Source organism: Dipodomys merriami, unplaced genomic scaffold (assembly GCF_024711535.1).
Source record: "Dipodomys merriami isolate MVZ:Mamm:240054 unplaced genomic scaffold, mDipMer1.0.p SCAF_59, whole genome shotgun sequence".
NCBI classification, from domain to species: Eukaryota; Metazoa; Chordata; class Mammalia; order Rodentia; family Heteromyidae; genus Dipodomys; species Dipodomys merriami.
Genome location: NW_027206168.1, coordinates 6886635 through 6903839, shown reverse-complemented (window position 1 = coordinate 6903839; position 17205 = coordinate 6886635). Strand labels below are relative to the sequence as shown.

General features: G+C 40.6%; 1 protein-coding gene across 1 annotated transcript in view; it reads right to left on the bottom strand.

Moving 5' to 3' along the window:
- Nucleotides 1–17205, bottom strand: part of Zzef1 (zinc finger ZZ-type and EF-hand domain containing 1) — a 155668-nt gene that overhangs the window by 79778 nt on the left and 58685 nt on the right. Inside the window, exons 12-19 of the mRNA XM_070001745.1 lie at nucleotides 16895–17006; nucleotides 14434–14646; nucleotides 12910–13010; nucleotides 11355–11524; nucleotides 10431–10564; nucleotides 7559–7629; nucleotides 6370–6484; nucleotides 1217–1376 (exon numbers count right to left, since the gene is read on the bottom strand). Coding sequence (XP_069857846.1) covers nucleotides 1217–1376; nucleotides 6370–6484; nucleotides 7559–7629; nucleotides 10431–10564; nucleotides 11355–11524; nucleotides 12910–13010; nucleotides 14434–14646; nucleotides 16895–17006 — 1076 coding nt within the window. The remainder of the gene's footprint in view (nucleotides 1–1216; nucleotides 1377–6369; nucleotides 6485–7558; nucleotides 7630–10430; nucleotides 10565–11354; nucleotides 11525–12909; nucleotides 13011–14433; nucleotides 14647–16894; nucleotides 17007–17205) is intronic.

Here is a 17205-nt window from a genome sequence, read left to right as displayed (position 1 = left end):
ATTCAAATACCAGTACTGTGAAGGAGTGAAAGAGAAAGGAGAGGGGAAGGGAAAAGGAAAAGGGGAAAAGAAAAGGGAGGGGGGGAAGGAAAAGGGAAAAATAAGAAAAAATGACCAAATGAGTCAGCTCTTAATCTTCCCTTTCCTTTAGTTTACAATGGGTCCATGAATTAAGGGTTCTGATCTAAGGCCAAGGCCTAAGTGGCCTGATCCAGAACTCTAAGCATTTTGTCACAATTGCTGACCAAATTTGGCAGAAATAAATAGTCAATTTCCCACCATCTGTTGGATTTCATACAATTTTCTGTCCATTTACAGGAAACAAGTATCAATATTTTCAGTGACTTATAAAATTCATAGATTTTAAAAGCTCAAGACTTTCTTTTAAGGGTAACAATTAACAGAGATGGCAGATTCCCCTGACATTCAATAATATCACTTAAGAGTGCTGTATGATTGCAAAGACAATGACTAGGCAGTAGAATGACCAAATTATAAATGAAAACACTAGTGCTAATGGCTCATAACTGTAATCCTAGCTACTCAGCAGGCTGAGATCTGAGGATCAAAGTTTGAAGCCAGCCCAGGCAGGAAAGTCCATGAGACTCTATCTCTAGCTAACAAGCAAAAAGCCAGAAGTAGAACTGTGGCTCAAGTGGTAGAGTACTCATCTTGAGCAAAAAAGCTAAGGGAAATGCCTAGCCCCTAAGTTCAAGTACTGGCAACCCCCTCTTCCCCCTGAAAAAGAAAAAAGGCTAGGCACTGGTGGCTCATGCATGCAATCCTAGCTACTCAGGAGGCTGAGATATGAGGACTGGGGTTCTATGCAACTTGACTCTCATCTCCAATTAACCAGCAAAAGAGCTGAGTGCTGTGGCTCAAGTAGAGAACAAGTCTTAGGCAATAAAGCTCAGCCACAGCACTCAGGCCCTAGGTTCAAGACCCAGAAATAGCACCAAAAAAAAGACAAAAATAAGCTGAACAAGGTGGTGACACAGGCTTGTAATTTCAGCACTTGAGAGACTGAGGTAAGAGAATCATGAGTTCAGGGCATGCCTCAGCTACAAAGTGAGATATTGTTTCAACAAAACAAAAACTTCCAAATAACAAAATCAAAAGCAGAAATAACTATAGATCTGAACTGAAATAAGCTATATACATACTTGATGCATGAGTTATAACTATCTGTTTTCATGGATTGTGTATTGATACTCACATTTTTCTATAAGGTCCACAGCAAGATCTTTGGCTCCAGAGTCTGTGCTCTTCAGTTGCAGATAGCACCAGGAGAGCAGACTACCTTGCACAGACCAGAACAGAGAAAAGAGCACAGAGCCAGCTTCCCCTGGTGCCTCACTGAGCATCAACAGCTCACACTACAAAGAAACAGACAAACAGGAAATGTCCAAATAGGGTGTTCCCAAGCCGGGCGCTGGTGGCTCATGCCTGTAATCCTAGCTATTCAGGAGGCTGAGATCTGAGGATCTCGGTTCAAAGCCAGCCCGGGCTGGAAAGTTCGTGAGACTCTTATCTCCAATAAACTGCTAGAAAACCGGAAGTGGTGCTGTGGCTCAAGTGGTAGAGTGCTCGCTTTGAGCTGAAGAGCACAAGGACAGTGTCCAAGCCCAGAGCTCAAGCCCCACGGAAAAACAAAAACAAAAACAAAAAACACCAAATAGGGTGCTCCCAGAACTTGGGCAGGAACTATCTCTATAGAAGCAGCTGTCACTGGCAAAGCAAAAACAAAAAACTATATGTATGGGGCAAAGTTATGAAAGAGCTTTCAATCCAGAAGTGAACCAAGAAAAATGGCATTAGGAAAACTTCCCTATTGCTCTGCAATTTTGTAGAACCTACAAATGATTTTTTGCTCCACAAGACATCTTCTGCACCCCAAGAAGCCCATCCCATTGTTCATCTCTTTCTTGTAATGAATCTTCTGTCTCTGGGCCCTTCTCCTGAGTCTTCAATCAAATCTCTCGATAGCAGGGTTGAGGGAGAATTGAAAAGAAGGTGAGTCTGATCAAGGTACATTGCATGAGTTTTGTTTTGTTTTTGTCAGTCGTGGGGCCTGCACTCTGGGCCTGGGTGCTGTCCCTCAGCTCTTCAGCTGTAGACTAGCGCTCTACTGCTTGAGCCACAGCACCACTTCTGGCTTTTTCTGCTTATGTGGTGCTGAAGAATCAAACCCAGGGCCTCATGCACACAAGGCAAGCACTCTACCACTGAGCCACCTTCCCAGTCCCTACATTGTATGAGTATATGGACATGTCAAAATAAAACTACCCTGTACAACAAATTGATAATAAAATATAGAAAAAAATAAAGATAATCCATCATTGAAGGACAACAATAGGAAAATCACATTTTCTAGCAATTCATTTGAAAATGAAAATATAAATTCAAACATCAAAAATTGTTATGCTACAGTCATGTGACCTCTTTACTAGGCTTAAACAACAATAACAACAACAAAAAGAGAATTGCTAGTGATATCACTGATACTGTGTGACTGCGGGCAGTGATCTCACTAAATGTTAGATCTTCATTTTTGGAAAAGTATGTCTAATTTCAGGCTAAAGACCAATGTCAAGCTATTTGATGAACTAGGAGCTACATATTGTTTTAAATGGTAAAAATATATCACTAAAAAGAACAGAAGCCTTTATTTGTTCTTTTTGTGCCAGTTCTGGAGCCTGAGCTAAAGACCTTAGTGCTGTCCCTCAGCTTTTTTTGCTTGAGGCTACTACTGCTCTACTACTTGAACCACAGCTCTACTTCTGGCTTTTCTGGGGGGTAGGGGGAGAAGAGGTGGTTAACTGGAGATAAAAAAAAAAATTTATATTCTTTCCTGCCCAGACTGGCTTGGATCTCAGCTATCTGATTAGCTGTAATCTAGCACCTGGCGAAACCTTTCATTTTTTTTTTTTTAATTTTAATTTTTGCCAGTCCTGGGGCTTGAACTCAGGGCCTGGGCACTGTCCCAGAGCTTCTTTTGCTCATGGCTAGCACTCTACCACTTGAGCCACAGTGCCATTTCTGTTTTTTTCTATATATGTGGTAATGAGGAATCAAATCCCGGGCTTCATGGATGCTAGGCAAGCACTCTACTACAAAGCCACATTCCCAGCCCAACCTTTAATTTGTAAAAGCGTAATTTACAAAGGATTGAAACTGGACCACTGTGTGGAATCTCTATATAAGGAAGATGTTTTTAGAAAAAATAATATTTTAAGTTAGGAGAATTGACTAAATGACTATAGAATTTAGAATTTGTAAATGGAAGAAGTAGACTTGCAGCTTATAATCTTCCTACCACTGAAAATGCTTAGAGATGTCTGTTAAAGATGAACATGTATACTAATGAGCCCAATACTTTAGAAACGTCCATTCAATTTATGTCTGATTTTTTTGTGTGCCTGAAAAAAAAATTGTGCCTATATATTGGAAGAGAAGATGGGATTTTCCCACTTTCGTATTTTATTTTAAAAACCTACTTGAAAATTATTCATGATCCTTCTGTGACTCTTTGTCATCTTTGTTCTTTGGTCTTTCTCTGAAGGGGCATCTAACCTCCAGAGAGAAATTCTGGCACATAAGAATTATGAAGTTGGAGCTGGGAAGGTGGCTCAGTGGTAGAGTGCTTGCCTTGCATGCATAAGGCCCACAGTTAGATTCCTCAGCACCACATAAGCAGAAAAAGCCGGAAGTGGGGCTGAGGCTCAAGTGGTAGAGCGCTAGTGTACAGCTGAAGAGCTGAGGGACAGCACCCAGGCCCAGAGTTCAGACCCTACAAACAACATTTAAAAAAAAAAAAAAAGAATTATGAAGTAGCTGGGCATCAGTGGCTCAGGCCTATAATCCTAGATACTCAGGAGGCTGAGATCTGAGGATCATGGTTCAAAGCCAGCCCAGGCAGGAAAGGCTGTGAGACTCTTATCTCCAATAAACCACCAGAAAACCAGAAGTGGCACTGTGGCTCACATGGTAGAATGCTAGCCTTGAGTTGAAGAGCTGAGGAACAGCGCCCAGGCCCAGAGTTCAAGCCCCACAACCAACAAAAATCAAAACAAAAAACTATGAAATATGCTAATATTAGCACTGTCTGTAATTAATTCCTCTAAACTAGAATCAACCCATATACCTCTCCAAATAAAACAGATAATTATGGTATGTCCTAAAGAGACTATTGTGATATAAATGACAACACATGAATGAACCTCAAAAACATTGTTAAGCAAAACAAATATTTCACAGAAGATTGTATGCTATCAAGGTAAAAAAAAAACAGGCAATAACAACACATTGTACAGGGATGACTAGAAAGAAAAACAAGGGGGCTGGGAAGGTGGCTCAGTGGCAGAGTGCTTGCCTTGCATGCATGAAGGCCCTGGGTTCGATTCCTCAGCACCACATAAGCAAAAAAAAAAGCCAGAAGTGGCGCTGTGGCTCAAGTGGTAGAGCACTAGCCTTGAGCTGAAGAGCTGTGGGACAGCGCCCAGGCCCAGAGGTCAGGCCCCACGACTGGAACCCCCACCCCCAAAAAAAAAGAAAAACAAGGAACCTGTGAACACACACTTAAAAATTATACTACAGAGAGTTGTTTTCACTCATTGTCCATCCATATCTATTCTTTTGTCTGTGAACCACATTTTGAAATGGTCTCTTCATGCTGTGGTTTTGCTTTTCCTTCAATCCCATTCTACTATCTCTATTGGATCACTTCCCAGTTACCTCCTGTAGAGCAAAGCCTCTTCACTGAACCTCAGGCTCTGCAAACTCTGGCCCTCTTTAAGCTCTTTCTCTTTTCTCTGCCAGAATTTCTTCCTGATACTCCTTCCTACTGTCCTGGCTACCTTCCTTGTAGATTTCCTCAAGATGCCCATGAGTGATGTGAGGCAGTCCCCAATCATGACTTCCTGTTCGTTACTGGTTACAAATCTTTAGCCACAATTTCTATCTTGAGAGTGCAACTAGGCCTTACCACCTGAAGGCCACTAAAACCATGAATACCACATGTTCAGAATCTACCCATTATCATCCCCTTTTTAGTCGCCTGTTCCTTCCCATTTCATCACAGGCCCACTCCATTTGAAATGTCCCTAGCTTCCTCTTTGCTTGTTTAAACCTATTCACAGTCCTGCCCTGAGCTCAGCACTTCTTTTCCAAAATGCCTTTCCCTAGTTGCCTTCCCTCTCCCTAGACCTGTGCTCATCCTTTAACAGCCTGATGTATGGTCAAAACTATCTAATCACAAATTTGTTTGGGCTCCTCTATCATTGTATCCTCTGTACCTGACGTGAGGCCTCACACACAACAGGCATTGGGTAGACATTGTTGAACTGACAGACATGAGAAAAATCTCAGGTTAGGTGCACTTTAGACCATTTTTACTTTTTTTTTCTCCTAACGTAATTCTGGCTATCTCCCTCCCTATAACCATAAATGCTTGCTTTTACAAGAAGATAATTCAGTGGCTGCAATAATCTCTTGCCAAGAAGGTTTAATGGTATATGCAATTTCCTCTGTATCACAGATGAGAGAAAGGGAAGAAAAGACAAGTACTTGATGTCCCAGTGGTAAGGGATTATGGGAAATTCTCTTGGGACAGTTAGTGGGATTTCAGAGTTGAATGACCCAGTTGAAGAGCCAGGTTTCAGTGGTGTTCCAGCATCTTGAGTTCCTGCTTCTATCAATTTGTGAGAACCCTGAAGTTTTCTCCCAGTGGCTTTGACTGAGAATGGTAAGAACTTGAAGAGGTTTTTAGAGGTTGAAGAATATGCAGGATTGAGATGTGCTACAGGAGAAAGTATAGAAAATGGCAGAAATAACAATGGAGATTAGAATGATCCATGGTGAACTGGAAAGACAGCACATATCAATGATCTTGTGAGAATTTTAAGGAAGACACAGAGATGGGCAGAATAGTCTGGACATATGAGAGAAAACCGATGTGATGGCAAAAACAATACTAAAAAACGTTAAGATTGTAGCCAGGTAGGGTAGCTCATGCTATAATTGCAGCTGTAGTTCAAGGAACACCCAGAAAAAAGTTCACTACATCCTATCTCAAATGATAGTTGGAGTGGTGTACCTGCTTGCCACTATAGTTACTTGGGAGACCAGGACCAGGAGGATCTCAGTCCAGACCATGCAAAAACTGAGACACTATCCTCAAAATGACAAAGGGCTTGGAGGCACAGATAGCTCAGGTGGTAGAGCACTTGCTTAGCAGGCATGAGGCAAGTGAATTCAAACCCAGTACCATCAACCCCACCCACCCTCCAAAAAAAAACCCCACAGTGACTGTCTTATCACATACTCTTAAAGAAGCATGAGGTAAAGAATGGAGAAGAAAACAGCAGGTACCTCTCGAGCAGCCACAGAAAGGAGGGTATTCATGACAGCTAGGACTTCACCAATGTTCATGCCAGCAAGGTCACTTTTCTCAGGTAAAAGTAGAAGGCCACCTGGGTCTTTATCACTGAAAGGACACAAACTCATTACACCTGTTTGTAGGAAGGGGCTTTTCCTGGTCAGGTTCCAATAAAGAACCCAGAGAGATGTCAGCATCAGTTCTATGAAATAGAGGAATTTGGGTCAGAAAGACAAATGGTAGTTACAACTAGGAGTATGCCACTGTCCAGCTATATGTTCTTCCAAAAGCACAGGCACATAAATTACCTTGATATCAGTGTTAAATATATCTGATATCATGACTGTTAACTCAACAATCCAGGCTAACGATCCCTGTATCTTCAAATGTTCTTCATGCAACACCTCCAGGACCTATCATCATTTTCATTAACTGATTCTGAAAGCATTTTATACAAATAGCCCTAAATCTGGCATCCAGACCAGATAGTCCGACTTGTAAGCAGATGCTCAGTTCCCTCCCTCCTTTAAGAGTCTGTGCCTCCATTAAGAAACTCTACAGTCCCATCGGCTGTATATGGGACTGTAAGTCTCCATATACTCTCTTCCTGGAATGTTTCTTTCTACACATTACTACTCTGTGCCTTTTCAGTTGTTGTAATGTAGGACTGAGGACCCCAAACTCCTTTGGTTTTAGTTTTTGACTTTGATATTTAATTAGAGACTGAAGTTCTCAAGAAGTCCTCACTAAGGCTGGGAAGGTGGCTCAGTGGTAGAGCGCTTGCCTTGCATGCATGAGGCCTTGGGTTTGATTCCTCAGCACCACATAAGCAAAAAAGAAAAAAGCCAGAAATGGTGCCTTGAGCTGAAGAGCTGAGGGACAGCGCCCAGGCCCAGAGTTCAGGCCCCACAACCGGACCACCCCCCCACCCCCCTCAAAAAAAGAAGTCCTCACTGGGTTCAATACTACCTTGTCTTATAAGGGACTTGGATTAAGGTCTTGACAAGATTATCAGTCTATCACTATTTTAGTCATTCTCATGCCTAGTAGGAACTCGAGACTCAACTCTCTAACTTCTGGGTAGGAGAAGCACTACTCCAAAAGCACAGAAGGAAGGGCTAGTTAAAGAAAAATAACTACAGAGGTTAGAATTATTCAATAATCGAGGAGAATCAAACTTACCTAAAATATGTGCACAGTGAATGGAATGTGAGCTGCAGGGACTGCTTATGTTCTTGCTCAGTGATATTCTTCTAGAAAGCCAGAAAAAGGACATTCAGAAAATCTACTTCATGACACTCCACAGACATATGGTACCATGAAATAACATCATGTACTTGTCCCAAGTATGAGGAGAGCAGATTAAGCATACCACCTTGTGGCAGTGAACTAAACCCCCGTCCAGTATCAGGAGAGGGCAGAACCTACTCCTTAAACAAAAGCTGGCAGGTAAGTTTGGTTTATGCCCAAAGGTAATATCTGCAAGTTTTCTTTTGGAAGGTTTGACCCAATAGTTGAAGATGCTGACTTCTAAAAGATATATACTGTCAGAGGAAGAGACAAAGGCAGGGATAGAATATGTTTTTTTGTGAGCTTTCTGTTGTTTAAACACTGTTAGAGCTTTCCCTTTATCTTTTTTTTTTAATATGTATTTTTTTTTATTTGAAAGATACTGTACAAAGGGGTTACAGTTACATGAGTAAGGCAATCAGTACATTTTTTTGGTTGGTCATGGGGCTTGAACTCGGACTGGGCATTGTCCCTCAGCTCTTCAGCTCAAGGCTAGCACTCTACCACTTGAGCCACAGCGCCACTTCTGATTTTCTGATGGTTTATTGGAGATAAGTGTCTCACGGACTTCCTGACTGGGCTGGCTTTGAACCATGATCCTCAGATCTCAGCCTCTTGAGTAGCTAGGATTACAGGCCTGAGCCACTGGCGCCCAGCATGAGTACATTTCTTTTTTTTCTTTTTTTTTTTCTTTTACTTTATTTGTGAACATACTGTACAGAGGGGTTACAATTACATGGGCAGGATAATGCGTACATTTCTTACCAAGCATTGCAGCCTCCTCCTTTTGTTTACCCTTCACGTCCCTTCCCAGCCTCCCCCCTCCTCCCCTTTCCCTTTATCTTGTAGCTTTACAGACTATGCTTACAATCATAGGAATCAGGCCTCCAGACAGGGCTATTGAGTTATTTTGGGAGAAGCTTACTGTTTGAAAATAAATGTACTGAATAGTTAATGCTGTGCAAGGCATTTGATGGAGGGTTCAAGAAGACCCAACATGAGGGCTGGGAAGGTGGCTCAGTGGTAGTAGAGTGCTTGCCTTGTATGCATGAGGCCCTAGGTTCGATTCCTCAACACCACATACACAGAAAAAGCCAGAAATGGGTGCTGTGGCTCAAGTAGTAGAGCGTTAGCCTTGAGCTAAAGAGCTGAGAGACAGAGCCCAGGCCCAGAGTTCAGGTCCCACGACCAACAAAAGAAAAAAAAAAAGAAGACCCAAGATGACAGAGACAGTGAGGGAGACAGGGGCGGGGGTCACATAAACATAAGGATGCTGGACAAAGAACGGCTTAGTCAGGTAAAATATTAGCGAAGTTCAATTCATTAGCATAAGAAGAAAACAAAAACCCTCACCACTGCTTTCTGAAGGGCTGATAAAAACAAATGACCCGGGGCTGATCTACTATCAGTCACTAGTGTTATTCAGGAAGCCATGTGCCCTCTACTTTTTTGTGTAGGATGAAATAAAAATTATTCAATCAGCTACTGGTAAATGCAAAGAATTGGGACAATATTCTATTTGCTAACAGAGTGCTTTTAAATACTTAAAGCACCCTTGTACTCCAGTACTTAGTCTGAGTAACATGACAGTATCTAAAAACTGAGCAATAAAAAAACTGGAGAGGGGCTGGGAAGGTGGCTCAGTGGTAGAGTGCTTGTCTTGCATGCCTGAGGCCCTGGGTTTGATTCCTCAGCACCACATAAGCAAACAGAATAAAGCTGGAAGTGGCGCTGTGGCTCAAGTGGCAGAGTGCTAGCCTTGAGCTGAAGAGCTGAGGGACAGCGCCCAGGCCCAGAGTTTAGGCTCCATGACCGGACCCCCCCCCCCAAAAAAAAAAAAAAAACTGGAGAAACAAAACTTGGTGATATTGTTTTCCAGGTATATTTTGAAGTATTGATGAATAAAATGGTCATAAACTTGCTCCAAAATAATACGGGGTAGGAGGGAGAAGAGTAGGTGAGGTATATTATAAATGAAACAAGATAAGCTTATCATCATTGAAGGTAAGTAATGAGTACACTTGGGAGTGAGACAACTATCTACTTTACTTTTTTTTTTGTCGGTCATGAGGCCCGAACTCTGGGCCTGGGCGCTGTACCTCAGCTCTTCAGCTCAAGGCTAGCACTCTACCATTTGAGCCACAGTACCACTTCTGGCTTTTTCTGTTTATGTGGTGCTGAGGAATCGAACCCAGGGCCTCATGCATGCAAGGAAAGCACTCTACCACTGAACCACCCAGTCCTCCCCCTCTTTCTTTTTTGTGTCATGGGGCTTGAACTTGGGCCTGGGCACTGTCTCTCCATTCTTCAGCTCAAGTCTAGTGCTCTACCACTTGAGCCACAGTGCCACTTCCACTTTTCTGGTGGTTTATTGGAGATAAAAGTCTCATGGCCTTTCCTGCCTAGGCTGGCTTTGAACTGCAATCCTCAGATCTCAACTTCCTCAGTAGCTAGGATTACAGGAGTGAACAGCCAGCACCTGGCCAACTTTACTTATGTATTTGTTTAAAATTTTCTCATAATTTGGTTGTAAGCAAGTCATAAAGCTGGAGACTAAACTGTGACTTGTGAGACAAAAGCTTATACAATACAGATTAGAAATGAGCACAGGGTCATGTCCTTTGATATCTATTTTGCACAAAGGCTTTAGAAATCTATCAACAAATATTTGGGAAACTCAAACTGAAATATTCAGAACAAATAAAAAGTAACAAATCTCATCCTAAGCGACTTCAGCGAAAGAATCCACACAGTAAATAATTACCATCATAGTGAAGAGATGGTTCCGACGGGTCTGTCGATCAGGAAAGAATATGGCAGCCCCATTGAGAAGGGTGTTCTTAACTTCTTGCTTTAGAATCTCCACAAGTACTGAGTCTCCATCTACCTTATCTACCACTAATAAAAAAGAACAATGAAATCAATTTTCATAAATTCTGTCAATGTTCATCCACTAAACCATCCTACAGACTCACTAGTATTTTGTAGCTAATGCCAGAGCAAAGAAACATCTTTGCATAGGTTAGGGAGTTTTATTTAATTATTTTTATCTTCTTTTGAGACACAATTTGGCAAAGCCTTAAAAATAACCTCAAATCTGGGTGCTGGTGGCTCACACGTAATTCTAGCTACTCATGAGGCTAATATCTGAGGATCATAGTTTGGAGTAAGCCCAAGTAGGAAAATCTGTGAGACTCTTTCTTTATAATTAACTACTTAAAAGCCAGAAGTGGAGCTGTGGCTTAAATGGTAGGATGCAAGCCTTTAGAGAAAAAGTTAAGGGACAGTTCCTAGGCTCTGAGTTCAAGTCCCAGTACCAGCACAGTAATAATAACAATGTCGGATAGTAACATGAATTTTGTCCTAGTTTATCATTACAATCTCCCCCCTTAATCTTTTATCAACCCATTGCCTTGACTAAAACTGAGACTCAACAGTATAATGGTGATTATTCTCAATATGATATAGCTGTACATCTGAAACTGGAAGTCAATTGATGAAAGAATAAATATGGACTCAAAATAGTAATTCCAAAGGATATCAAAAGCAATACTTATTTTTCACAATAGTGATCCCTAATTGGCTTGCATCATCACAGAACCCCTCTGCAGGCCCACCCACAATCCTCTACAGCAAGAAGTTTGTGGCACTGGCAGAGGGTTGTGTTCAAGGCATACCCAGTCCCTACCATCACATAAGTGTGTATAGAGCTCCTTGGCAGCCTGTACTCTCTCCGGATGCTGAGCTGGAGGCTTCCCCTCCTCAGAGGCAGTAGGCACATCTCCCTGCAGCACTGAAAAGCAACTCTGCAGAAGCTGCAGTAGCAGGGTTTGGGCACAGATGCACTCTTCCCTTGGGCTGCAGAAGGACAAAGAATATCAAAGAGTGGGGGCAAGTTGCTTTCACATTCCAAGCCATACAGCTATTTACAAAGGACTCTCCTTTCAGTGAAAGGGATGTCAAATGAGAAGAAGTAAGGTAGAGCAGAAAGAACAATGCAATAAGTGTCTGACAACACAGATTAATCTAACTCTGTAAACTGGGGAAAGAAATTTAATGCTCACAAGCAGAAAAGGTCAGATAAGTTGATGTTAGGGGAATGAACCCCAAGGTAAGTATTCAAAAATTTTTTTTATTTCAGACAATTGTTTCTAACATATATTTATAAGATGATTTCTATGTTGCTTTGTATGTCCCTCCCCCATGGTATAACCCCTGCTTTCACTGTATTTGATGTTGGTATAATTTGTGGAGGGGAAGAGCAAAAACAAATCATTTAACTAGGGATACAGGAGGACCCATTGCAACAATGAGATGTACAAGTTGTTATGTTGAAAAACGAATTTTACAACTTTGGTGAGGTGGGGGGAGAATCAGGTGGGGAGTGGTGGGGAGAGTATGGGAAGGGATGGGAAAGGGAAAAAAAGAGGAGGCAACAATGCTTGATAAGAAATGTACTCGTTATTTTGCACATGTAATTGTAACTCCTCTGTACAGTATTCTCACAATAAAAAAATAATAAAAATAAAAAGAAATTTAATGCTCAGCCTGCTTCATCTGTGAAGTGACACTTGAAAAGCATCCTTTATCTGAACTTCTGGGGACCATGATATAAGATTTTCAAATCTGGGACTTTTTATGATGTAGGGATATTTATAAATACCTACCGAGATCTATTGGGGATAGAACCCAAGTCTAAATGTGGATGAATTCCACATTTCACATATACCATATATACATATTCTGAAATTAACAAGTATTATTTTCTTTTTTTGTGGTGCTGGGGATTACATCCAAGACCTTGTGGCTGCTAAGCAAACACTGGATCATATACTTATACCCCCAGGCATACAATAATTTTAGTATATCGGAAGTGTGCCTGATTCATAGTATGAAGTCAGACATGAAATTTTCTAATTGTGGCATGTAAAAAGTTTCAGATTTTGGATCATTTCAGATGTGGCATTTGGGAGTTAGGAATGCTCAACCTGTATCACTATAATACTTGGCCTGCTTGTCCCAAAAGTTGTAAGGATAATCAAATAACAAAATATTGATAAAAATACTTCCTAAATATTTATGTAAAGTATTATTTTAGCAATAATAAAATATTTCATATAAGAACAATAAATACTAGTACAAAGTAAAAACAATTTAGAAGAAAAAAAGACTATTTAGAATAGCACAATTTGGTATTTGTAGGTTTGTTTATAACTATCACCTCATAATTAATTCTAACCTACCTTTGTTTTAGTTTACTGTAAAACTTCCAGAAGATCTGTAAATCAAGACCCGTGAAGTCCAGAAAAGATTTATATTTTAAGCCACTTTTTTTTTGTTGCACCTAAAAAAAGTACAGAGACCAGAAAAAGTTAAACTGAAAAATTTAAAGAAATATTATAATGATTCATTTACTTGTTATTGATAAGGAGTAGGGTGGGTTCTACCCAGTGAAATTTCCCCACAACAGACATAACTAGTTACTAAAAAGTGTATAAAAATTTGCTTTAGAGGGCTGGGAAGGTGGCTCAGTGGTAGAGTGCTTGCCTTGCATGCATAAGGCCCTGGGTTCGATTCCTCAGCACCACATAAGCAGAAAAAGCTAGAAGTGGTGCTGTGGCTCAAGTGGTAGAGCACTAGCCTCGAGCTGAAGAGCTAAGGGACAGTGTCCAGGCCCAGAGTTCAGGCACCATGACTGGCAAAAAAAAAAAAAAAAAAAAAAAAAAAAAAATTTGCTTTAGGCCTGGGAAGGCGGCTCAGTGGTAGAGTGCTTGCCTTGCATGCATGAGGCCCTGGGTTCGAGTCTTCGGCACCACATAAGCAGAAAAAGCCAGAAATGGTACAATGGCTCTAGTGGTAGAGCGCTATCCTTGAGCTGAAGAGCTGAAGGGCAGTGCCCAGACCTAGAGTTCAGGCCCCATGACCAGCAAAAAAAAAAAAAAGCTTTAGTGTAATAAATTTCTCTACAGTGTGTATGTAAAAATACACATACATACACTAATAAGCACTGCTAACACATACATGATCCACAAAGACTCCCTGAGTTCACAACATGGCACTTGGAACATAAATCAATCAACTGGTGATAATAACCAGGACTATATTTCAGTATGATTAACCCTTCCTTGCAAGTGAGCCGAACTGTTGTAAGCCAGGTGCTACTCCTAGGGCCTTTCCCCCTTTTCTACTGTGTTAGAAGCTCTTGGAAACAAAGATCTAAGAGATCATACGTACATTGAGTAACTAGCCTTATAATGTGCCTTGAGTAAAGGAATGTCAAGGGTAGATACTGCTGTATAGACACAAAGGCTTTACTGAATTCTAACACTCTATGGTGATGGCTGTAAGGTTTTTCTTTTAAGTGAGTTGTCAGAGTGTTTTATTAGAGACTATAAGTTAGCATCAAAAACAAAAATCTTGACATTTTAGTTCTTTTAGCAAAGAAAGTTCACCGAGACTTCATTATACTTTTCCTAAGATTTGAAGAAGATATAAATCCTATGAAATCATTTGGAGCAAGTATGGCTGGGATCTTTATCATATGCCAGTAGCTCTACTCCTGAAGACCTTACAACAATGTGTCACTTAAGGCCATAAGTGTCCACTGCTTTCCTTGGCCTTGCAATTTCATCACACACCATGATGGCTGTTGTGCTCATTCATATTGCTTTGGCTTCAGTAAAGTCAAGTTTTACTGGCTTGTGTTCACTTAACAATGTCATTTGTTTTTCCTAGAAGAAGCAGTCTAACAACTGAGGAAACGCTACCAGGTCATGAGCAAGCTGTTGGATGAACTGCAGGGTCCTGAGGAGCAGGGTGGCACCACAAGCACTCTCTGTATCCTTTTTGCAGTGGGCACAGAGGATACTTTGCTCTGCTTCTGCTCTTGCAGGCCGAAGGTACCCACTGATGCTCAAGCCTTGCACTCCCAAGCGCTCTGCTGATTCCTGACGGGTGCACAGGAACTTCACCATCAAATACTGGGGGATAAAAAAAAGAGATCTCAAGAGGACTCAGAATCACTAAATATAATATAGGGGTGAAGGAGACTTTCTGGGAAGATCTTCCTATGTTTGTAACTTAATAGGTATAACCCATGCCCAAAACTGGAGTACAAAATATAAGTTCAGTATATATAACAAACAGGAAGAAAAATAATACATTGAATGAAGTCAGATCTTAGTAAAGATCCTAATAAGAGAAATGGCTCTTTTGAAGGCAAAACACAAGGTAAGAATAAAAAAATATGAAAGAGTAAAAAAGACTTCTTCAGTATAGTAATTTTGAAACAAAAAACTGATATATAATGAAAATGACCAATGCCCTAAAGAATCACCTCAAAGCCCCCAACTGGCATACATAACCCATAAGCTGGGACTTGAGGATGCACTCTTGTTTACACAAAGCAAAAGTCATTTCCAAAGCTCAACTTTATTTTTTAATTAACTTATTTATTATTTATTATTTATTTTTGGCAGTACTGGGTTTGAACTGAGGCCTTATGTTTTCTACTCTTTGAAAACAACCCAACACAAAAATAGAGGGACATGGAGTGAACAAATGCAGCAGTGGTACTCAGTAGAAACCATGTTGAAAATGAACTATACATACAACTTTTGGGTGGGTACAGAAGGGAAAAACTAGGAGAGAACCAAGGACTGTCCAAGAAGAAATGTACTCATTACTCATTTTATGAAATAGTAACCCTCCCTGCATATCACCTTTATAATAACAACAAAAATGTTTTCAAAGTTTTAGATTTAGGTTTCATATATAGGTCATAATCCAATTTGAGCTATGAGTTATGAAGTATGTAAGATCTGGATCTAGATTTTCTTTCTTTTTTTTAATCTTTTGCATATGATTGTCCAGTTGCTCCAGCACATTTATTGAATACTGTCTCTTTTTTTCCAATAAATTATCTTTGCTCTTTTCTCAAGAAAGAAACATACCTCAATCTTTTTTGTTTCTATTTTTTATATTTTATAGTCTCATTTTTTGCCCAAGTTAGCCAATACCACAATCCACTTATTTACATATCCCACATAGCTAGGATGACAGGTATGCACTATGGTGCCCAGCTTTTTTTTTTTAATTTTCTTTTATTGGCAAGGTGATATACAGAGGGGCTTCAGTTTTATATATATAAGGTAATGAGTACATTTCTTGTTGAACATTTTTACCCCCTCCCCCATTTTTCTCCCACTTTCCCTCGGCCCCCACAATTCCCCGGCCCAAGTCATAAAGTTCATTTCCGACATACTGTCTTTTTAAAAATATATTTTTTTATTATAAAGATACTGTACAGAGGGGTTACAGGGGTTACAGTTACATGAGTAAGGTAGTGGGTACAATTCCTACCGAATTGTTACCCCCTCCTTTGTTTTCCCCTACCATTCCCTCACTCCCCTGCATGGAGTTGTAAAGTTCATCTTGTACATTTCATTGTTATAATGGGTCAACCTGTATCCCTATTTAAGCATTTTGTTTTTTCCCTTTCCCTTCCCAAATTAGAAAAATGGATATACAGGATGCTTTTTATTGGTCAAGATGAGATCTTGTCAACTTTATTTTGCCTAGGCTGATCTTCATCTGTGATCCTCCAAATCTGAGCCTTCCCAAGTATCTAAGATTATAGGCATGACCCACTGTGACTAGTTAAAAGCCCAATTTTTGTGCAAATTGCTTTTTATGTAACAGTTCCTTCTTTAACAGCTTTTCCAAATCTAGTATTCAACTGCATAAAAAGCCTTGAAGATAGTTCTTAATTCTCTTATTATTTAAGTCTCAGCCTCAGGTTGATACTTGAAGTTAAGAAAGAATTAAGTGGCCAGATAGCTCTTTGACAGTCTCTTTCACTGCCAGGCAAACATATCTCTTGCACATATGCCTGTGTACTTGCTTCTCAGCCTAAGATGAACTTCTCCACACATCTCAACCAAGTCAAGGATGATGGCTTAACTTCTGGCCCTTTATTTCACACCATCTTTCCTAGTGCATTCAAGGCTGTTTTGAATCTTCTTCCTGTGGGTTTCAACTGCTGCTGAATACCCCTTTATCACAGCCATATTATATCTGTCTCTCCCACTAGACTAGGGACTACTTGAGAACTGTTGCACCTCTGGGGTTCCGTTTTGGCTTAGGGCTGGCCTACAATTAGCACAGAGTATACAGAATAAGAAGAGGGTAGGAGTAGAACATGTGAGTGTTGTGCTCACTAATGCTTACTTTGGCAACTCGGCACTGCTGCAGTTTGACATCTGTTTCATCCCACTCTTCTTCTAGCTCAAACCAGCCAATAGGATCATCTTCTCCAAGGTCTTCAGATGAACAGCCAGCCCTGTGTACAGAATGACAATGAAAAGAATTTCCTGTTCCTAAGCTTCTCCAGAATCCAGCATGTAAAAGCCACATTCATATAGGAGTTACCTCATATACAAAGCTTGTCACTTAAAAGTGGGACCAGGGATAGCGCCCACTACCCACTGGGAATACATGAGGTAGTGGTCTGATAGAGGCCCTCCCAATTTGTAGCAACT